The 9,110-nt window shown below is 36.4% G+C and overlaps 1 protein-coding gene across 1 annotated transcript; it reads right to left on the reverse strand.

Annotated features, from left to right (window-relative positions):
• Positions 1 to 746: 746 nt before the first annotated feature.
• Positions 747 to 5,058, reverse strand: LOC133530679 (uncharacterized). The gene is made up of 3 exons (XM_061868698.1): positions 4,253 to 5,058; positions 2,527 to 2,537; positions 747 to 2,229 (listed from the first exon to the last, which is right to left on the reverse strand). The coding sequence occupies exons 1-3, from the start codon at positions 4,513 to 4,515 to the stop codon at positions 1,007 to 1,009; spliced, it is 1,497 nt and encodes a 498-aa protein (XP_061724682.1). The 5' UTR covers positions 4,516 to 5,058; the 3' UTR covers positions 747 to 1,006.
• Between the last annotated feature and the right edge of the window lie 4,052 nt (positions 5,059 to 9,110).

Genomic DNA, 9,110 nt, shown 5'->3' on the forward strand with positions numbered 1-9,110 from the left:
CTATTGTATTTTATTGACACAATGAAAAAATAGCTTTACTTATACGCGTTCATTTTTTTCAAAATTTGCAATACAAAAAAAAAAGCGAAACCTATGAACCTAAAATATGTTATGCTGAAGCGATCGACATCAAAATCAAAGTGATTTGTTAAAATTTAGTTAATGGACACCGTTTTCTCCCGAAATGGAATTTCATAGAAAATGTACCGTTGTTTCGTTAGGATCGCAAAGCTATTCTTGCATTAACTCTGAGATACAAAGCCCGTCTGGGCAATGTACAGTCATGACCATATACATGTACACAGTTTTTACATCCTACCATTAGCACGTGAACTGCAAAAAGCAAGTAATATGTTATTTTTACGATTTTAATAATTGCTTTACAGGTTGCAGGTAATAGTGAATACAATGATTATAAATACTTTTAACTTTTAATAAATTACACGGGAAATTAAATATAACCACACAGTACCTTTGCAATAAAAAGCAAAACTGTTTATCTCAAACTTTAATTAATCAAAATTGAATATTTTAAAGATTCTCCATAAACTAGTATTGATTAATTATAGGCACTTCCCTCTATAATTAATTTAATTAATGAAACTAAAATAATTTAAAAAATAAACTAACTTTAGTAATTTATATACAATAATAACACGAATCACACACACACACACACACACACACACACACATTACTTATATACGAGTACGTTATATGTTATAGAGATAAAGGAGATGGCGATATATGTAACATTATGAATCCGTTAAGTGCTAGCTAGCGAGGTCAAGCGGCAACTTTTGATAATCCAGTACAAGGTTTAGAATAATTTTAAAACTCGAAAAATTACTGCATTGGGCACTAGGTCTCACCTAAGGTACTATTTTTTGCTTCTAAGCTTGATAGCATCGTTCCTAGAGCAAGGTTATCACAGAATGTGTGGCTGAATACATCGCAATCTGCTGTTTACGACTGTAATAATCTCCATTACTCTCCTTTTATACATTCATTTCCCTTTCTTCTTAATCGGGGCCGTGCTCCGCTTGCCCGGGCCCGAGAGTGCGTACTCCAGCATCTCCTCGATCTGAACCATCTCCTTACATCCTAGGGGCAGCTGGTTCCCCTCCACCCTGCAGTTCAGCAGTCCTCTCGGCTTCCTGTCCATGTCTCTCTGATACACCAGTACCTCCAGCAGCTTCACCACGCTCGGGTAAGACAAGCTGTTGTACGACAAGTTCAGTAGACATAAAGTGTTGTTCCCCAAACAATAAGTAACACCGTCCCTATAAGTAACGTTCTCAGAACTGTACGGATCTTTAAAAGGCGTCAGACTATCCGCCATGGCTTTAGCCTTCTCATAGAAATACGCGTCAGAGTAACAAGCGCTCTTTTCACTACCTATATCGTCTTTTCCTTTCGGTTTTAAACGCGGCGTCGACTTTCCTTTACCTTTAATCATATCCGTTACTCGTAAATCTTTCGCTATCTGTATTACCGCAGCTTGCTTGTTTCGTAAATAATCTATATGCCTACTTTTCATATTCATAACTTCTTGTGGTATTAATGGAAATTCTGATAGAATGTTAAAGATGGCCGCTGCTCCTTCGTCAGTAATGAAATTGTCAGCTAGATTTAAATACGCTAGTTTTATATTCATCTTCAATGCTTCTCTAATACTTCGCGCACCGACATCTGTGATCCTATTGCTGGAGAGATTGAGAACAACAAGAGTAACAGATCCAGGTTTCGGATGATATAATTGAGCTGCTATCAAAGCTACAACCTGATCATTAATTCTGCATCTGGATAAAGATAAATTTCTTAAAGCAGAAGCGTTTTCAAGAAGCGTAAAGTAAGTACCTTCGCTTAAAAAGCAGTTGTCTAAGGTGATATCAGTGATTCTGGATTTGGGAAGGAAGTTGACGATCTCATAGAGGACGTATTTGTTCAAGCCTTGGTTGATGGTGAGACTGGTGAGGTAGATTTGGAACTTGATGACGAGGCCGAGGATCTGCATGAGCATGCGGGGTAGGTTAGTGTTCTTGTCGAAGCGGAGGCTGACGAGGTTGTCGGCGTAGTCGTAGACGGCGTGAATGCGGATGAGGTCGGTTTCCTCCTGGCTGACGCTGGAGCCCTCCTTCTCCTGGTCATCCACGACGGACGGCACCCGCGGCTTGGACTTGCCCTTGGCTTTGCCGCGGTCGGTGGTCACCGCGCTTACATATTCGTCTGTAAAACAGTGATTTTAAGTGTTAGGAAACTGACACTTTTCTAAAACATCATGTTATGCAGATGTTTATAGTTTTAGCACAAAAAAATAAAATAAAAAGCCCGAATCTGTTTAGCCTGGCAGTGATGGTTGGATGGTAGAGAATGCTCTTTAAATAGATTACTTATTTAATATTATGAAAGAAATAAATCTAAATCTAAAAGGTAAGAGGTAAGGGAAGCAGAGTGGAGATTTCACACATATGTATGTATATTTTTAATTATACGCAGAGTTAGTGGTATTTCGTACCATATTACACATTATTTGCCTAACAATTTGTAAACCTTACACAGGTTGGGCAAATAAAAGATATACATTTTGTTTTTAAGTTTTAACTATATTAAGTTCAAAGATTATTAAGTATTGATGTTAATAGTACATTATGATACAAGTGTGCTAAGTTGGTTATTACACACGAGGCGATATTGTGCGCGCGAGCTGTAAGCGAGCGCGCAATAAGAAAGCCGATGTGTGTAATGACCATAGCACACGCGTTTCATACGACGTTTTTCACACTTGCGAGGCAAAAACAAAACTTATAAATTCGATTTTTTTTGTCAAAACAGTAAAAGTTCAATTTTCAAAATGGTGGCTTACAGTTTTAACATCGAATAATTGCACCAAAGCGTGCTGGGCTTGTAGGCACTTATTCGCCAGTTCATTAAAGTAAGCTACCAACACGTTTTATGTATGTATGTATGTATGTATGTATGTATGTATGTATATACTTTATTGTACATAGAAACAGCATAGTACGTTTTCCAAGAAAGACTGGACGTTTTTGCTGATTTTCCATTGAATAAACGTTTCATATGCCGCCAATTATTTTTCACCCGATTTTGATGGTAAAAGGCTATCATTCTCGGTTCTTGCCTCTATTAGTATTACTGGCAGCGTCAATTTCATGTGTTGTTCATTTTCATTGCTTGAAAATGACATTTTCGTCAATATATAAACTAAAACATGCAAAACTAATCCAATTTTATGACAAATACGGAAAAAGGCTGGCGCGTTATTTATTTTTTTACGCACGATTCCAATGCGCGCGCAAGGCAAAGGCGCGAACGAAATCTACAACCAGCCAATTAAAAAAATGTAAAAAGCTAATATTTTCCTATTTCTATTCGACGGATGGAGATCAAATCGATAAAATGTTATGTTTATTCATTAATGTATTAATTTACGAGATGTATTAATTTATTTAATCTATAAATTATGTTTGGTGTGATAAAACCTCTATGAACTAACATTTGAAACCTAATAAATGGTTTAAAAAAATGTATTACTCGACCAAATTCAGAAAGGCTCCGTTTCCATGCATATTATTAGCAACCAGTTACCTTGTTATGCCAGTCGGATAATATAATGAAAAAGCACGAGTGTTATAATATACCGAAAAAGCACACGTGTTTAATATCTAGGATTATGAAGCAAAAATCGGTGGAATAAAAACGTCGTTTTGAGCAAGTGTGTTGAAAAATATATTATTCAGGGTTGGCAAATAGATACGTGATTTTAGATAGCCCCACAGAAATAAGTCAAGAGCTGCACAATTTGGGGAATTTGCGTTCCAATCACTGTCACTTTTTCTCGAAATTAATTGAGAAAACATATGTTTTAAACAACACAAACATTTGAGAAAATCATTCAACAAAATCATTTGGCAGAAATTATCTTCCGTACACAATTGCCAACCCTGAATTTTTTATGCAAAAATATTTAATAAACTTCGCACTTAAAATATAATTAAAATTTAGAAACAAAGTGTATCACTCTTATTTGCCCATCCTGTACTTGTAATTAACCTAGGTTCGAAGACACGACCTCCAGTTCAGAAAACGCACCTTTTAGGCTACCTGTCCACTGGAGTAGAGCGAGGCAACGAAGCGGTGAGAGAAGCGGAGATAGCAATTCTATAGGTGTATTTTTATCTCGCTCACCGCTCCGCTGCCTCGCCCCGCTCCAGTGCTTAGGGATTCTCACTGCGCCACGTCCTTGGGCAGTTGGAGCTGTGCGCAGGCCCAGGGCATGGAAAGCTTGAGCCTGGGTCGGGTGGAAGGATGGCGATACTCACTCTGCAGGTTCCTGATGATGACGACATCCTTGGGCAGTTGGAGCTGGGCGCAGGCCCAGGGCAGGAAGGCTTGAAGGTCATCGGGGTCTGGACGCTCTACCACCCTGTCGGTGTTGCTGGACTTGTCCATCGTGTCTGGAATAGGCACATTCCACCAAATGCTTACGAACATAATGATTTACCGGTCTGGCCTAGTGGGTAGTGATCATGCCTATAAAGCCGATGGTCCTGGGTTCAAATCCCGGTAAGGGCAATTATTTGTGTAAATAATCACTCCGAAAAAAAAAATGTGTCCCTCTCCTCTAACTTTTGAACCATAGGTCCAAAAAAATCGGAAAACAATAGCTTAATAGATACTTTTAATGAAAACTATAGCGAACATCGCTCCAGCCGTTTTTGAGTTATTGCAAGAAGTTTTCTCAACTTAGTAATAAGGCGTACAAAGCCCTGCGAAGGTACATGATACTCGTACTTACTAACAGCCCCCGTTTAGCCTGTTCTGACAGAATAGTAACTATGAAATCCTACACTGAGCATGGCCTAACATGCTCTCTGCCGATTTTATTTAAAATGTTTTTCGTCCATTTGCTCCCGGAAAGCGATTTTGGAAAAGTGGAAGTGGAACTATATATTATGTCGAAATTTATGGTCTTCAAATGATGTAAATTAGAACTTTTTGGTGTTTGGTTGATTTGCTTATTTGGTCGTTAATAATACTTCTCAAAATACAATACAATACAATACAAATATACTTTATTGCACACCTCAATACAGAAACAGTACAAATAATACAACACATAAAGAAGAGGTAAACAACAGGCGGTCTTATCGCTAAAAAGCGATCTCTTCCAGACAACCTTTAGGTAGCGGAATTAAAAAAAAAAAAAAAAAAAAATGTTATGACAGTAGGTGTTCCAGATGCAATAAAAGAAGTCTAGCACAGAATAAACACAAAACTAAGCAATATAATTATCATATACAAATATAAATAAAAAAGATATATAAATACATATACATACATATATTAAAATACATATTATATATATATATATATAATAAATGCCAGCCATAAGTATGGAAAAGGAAGCAGATAAAAGTATTACGGAGCAGGTAAAAAGTGAAGTTTAATGAGTCTCTTGAAAGAATTAGGAGATTGAGCGCGCCTTAAATCTATCGGCAGAGAATTCCATAGTCGGATAGCCTGAGACGTGAAAGAATGATTATAAAATTTAGAAGAGGATTCAAAATACTCAGAAGTGGATAGTTAACTCGGTTTTTCTTTTGTGTATCATAATTGATACTTTTCTAAGTTCTTTACGAAACAGATTTTGGTCTGATGATATTAATAGTATCAAACCCTTGAGCCAAATTTTGTGCTTTCTACTATTCCAGTACATACTTACCGAAATTGTAGCAAGCCCACCAATGTTATTTATTTTATTTATTTAAAACATTATTGCACACAAAAAAGAGTACAACAGGCGGACTTAATGCCAATAGGCATTCTTTACCTGTCAACCATAAGGCGAAACAGAGAAACTTCAAGGTGGGTGCAGTGAGAATTAAACAAAAAAAAAATCCGTAAATTTTAAGCGAAATGAAATTTCTAAATAAATACTATAGTATGTTTCATTATACCTTATGACTATGAGTACATAAATTATATACATATATATGGATAAACAAGGATAAATATACATATACATACAATTGCACGTGCGTTGCAATGTTATCTTTAAGGTGTATTTATATATTCAGGTTTTGAGCTAAGTATATAGATTATTCAATTCAGCCCAGATTTACGAAGATGTTCCATACCATTACTGACATTTGTTTTAGTCATTCTAATAAACATGTCACACAAAATGACAAGTGCAAAAAGTCTGGTAATAGATAGAAGCTACAAAACGGTGGTATATTCTATAGTTTGAGGTGATGTCGTTTTTAATTTTCTACTGTTTTGTGTCTTGGAGGATTTAACAACTGGAGTCGCCTTTAACAGCTTTCCTCTCTGTCTAAAACCTCGGCCAATGGTCATATGCATTGTATGGACCTTCGAAGATTTAAGAACTGGAGACGCCTTGTCTGTAATTTTCTGTACAAAACAGACTGGCACGTCAAATGTATAAAATATAAACATCAAACGTCAATCAAATTATGATGTTTAAATAACACTTTCACAGTCTGGGCTATCAAAATTGCTGCCAACTTAGCTTGGTCTAACTCTAGTTATAATCTAAGGTGTATCTTATACCTTTATCCGAGCAATTCTTGTATATATATTTATATATTTCGGGGATCTCGGAAACGGCTCTAAAGATTTCGATGAAATTTGCTGTACGGGGGTTTTCCGGGGCGAAGAGATGATCTATCTAGGTTTTATCTCGGGAAACGAGTATTTTTGAGTTTTTATATGTTTTCTGAACAAAGCTCGGTCTCCCAGATATCACAGACGTATTATAGTAAGGCTTTCATAGTTATTTGTGCAACAAGAGAGGAAAGTTAGTTTTTCTTGCGAGTGATGATTTTGAGTCCCGAGTAAGCGAAAGATTCTATAATTGAATCACGAGCGATGCCAGTGACTCTAAGTTAGAATCTTGACAGTAGCGAGGGACTCAAAAATACGAGATGTAAAATAACTTTGCTCTCATGTGACACATACAACTTTTCACCTCAGTAGTGAGAACATATTAAAGGTTAAAAAAATTCGACATCAAGTAAAGTTAACCACATTTATTTACATTCATGAATGGAAGGCATCATCATTGTGACGAAAGCTTGTCTCACTCCCTGGAGTGACGAAACTAGGCTTGTTCGAGCTGCTGAGGTGAAAAGGTAATTTTTAATTATAGTATTCCTTTTGACCTAATTTTGTATTGATTTTACGCCCTCCCCCATACTTGTGTAACACCACAAGACGTTACAAATATAAGCACGTATAATATATAAAGTATCAAATTCGGCGGGAGACAGCGTAAGACGCGAACTAATGTAGCAGTATGTATAATTATGTAAATAAGTTCTCCCCCCTCCCCCCGCGAAAGTACCAACGATATTATAACTTCGAGAGCGGGGTTCGTGGTGGGGAAAAGGCTTTTGTTTTCTTGATAGTTTAATGTAGTTAAAAAGTCTGAGCTTATGGCAGGCAAACAAGAATACTTACAATTAAACATTAACAATAAAATATTACCGTGAAACAATTAGAATATTTCCCTCAAAGGGTAATTACACACTAGCGGCGGCGCGTCACAAATATTCGTGGGGAACCCGGAGCTAATTTTGCTTTCCTTTTCTCCATGAACCGATCGTGAAAGTACTCTACTGGCTGAAATTAGACAAGCCGGTGGGAATCGAGTTCTTTGAACGATCCGCCACTGTTACACACACACAGCCTGCCCTTAGATATTAGGTGTGCGAAAACTCTTCAAAGCTTTAAAACCCTACTGAAAAATCATTACTTTTCTCTTTCTTAATGTGCCGCTGTGTTATATGTATGTATATTTAGATATGTATCTAATATTTATTTATTTTAATATAGGTATGTATTGTTATGTTTATATGTTTATTTAAATTGTAAATGTACTGTATGTACTGTCTGCTTAATGTATGTGTAATTTTCGTATTCCTCTAATTCATTCGTGCACTACCTGTTCTAAAAACTTACTGTTCTTTATATCCTGCTACCCTAAGGTTGTCTGGAAGAGATCGCTTACAGCGATAAGACCGCCTGTTGCTACCTTTCTTTACTTTGTTTTCTTTGTGGTGCATTAAAGAATATTTACTTACTTACTACTATGTATCCATGCATTATACATCTACAAACCAAAAGTCGACTGCGATCTTTAGGGGTTGTCCCTAGCTATGTATACATTGACATTTTCTTTTTTGTCGTGACATTTCTTTATTTATTAATTTTATATTTTTTGTTTTAATGTTAAGTTGACGATCTTTTAGTGAAAGCCTTTGTTTTATCCTTTTGTGTAAAATACTGTGTCTTTTTCTTTAAGAAATAAATAAATCTAATCTAATCTAATCATAATAGTGCTAAACGAATGTAAGGTTGACTTCGAAAAACAGTACCCCTAGTGTAAATAAATTCGATTTCCAAACGTGACGTACGCGTTTGCGTTTAGTCTCATTTTGTATTGAATTTCGAAAGAGCGCGCCAAGCGGGACGTTTTGGAAACTCAAAATCCTATACAAAATGACACTTAACGCAAACGCGTTCGTCACGTTATGATGTCGATCAAGGTTACACTAGGGGTACTGAAATATAACATAAACGGCTATGACAAACTATATGATATGAGAAAAGTTCATCTTGGAACAGCTGTATATTTAAAAACCGGCCAAGAGCATGTCGGGCCACGCTCAGTGTAGGGTTCCGTAGTTACTCTCCCGTCACAATAAGCTAAACTGGAGCTTAAAGTGTAGTAAATGGTACCTTTCACCCGAGTTAAACAAATAGGCAAATTTGCATAATCCGTACCTAATTAAAGTAAGTCTTTTTACTATGAAGGGAAAACTTTTTGCGATAACTCAAAAACAGCTAAACTGATCATGTCCGCTATAGTTTTCATTTAATGTCTTTCTTAAGCTCTACTTCCACGATTTTTTTCATATTTTTTGGACCTATGGTTCAAAAGTTAGAGGGGGGGGGGGACACATTTTTTTTTTCTTTCGGAGCGATTATCTCCGAATATATTCACTTTATCAAAAAATGTTTCTTGAAAACCCCTATTAGTTTTGAAAGACCTTTCCAACGAT

The sequence above is a fragment of the Cydia pomonella genome, chromosome 23 (genome assembly GCF_033807575.1).
Source record: "Cydia pomonella isolate Wapato2018A chromosome 23, ilCydPomo1, whole genome shotgun sequence".
Classification (NCBI taxonomy): Eukaryota; Metazoa; Arthropoda; class Insecta; order Lepidoptera; family Tortricidae; genus Cydia; species Cydia pomonella.

Bases quoted from the DNA above. Each gene is read 5' to 3' on its own strand.
- LOC133530679 (XM_061868698.1), bottom strand. From the start codon at position 4,515: ATGTTCGTAAGCATTTGGTGGAATGTGCCTATTCCAGACACGATGGAC.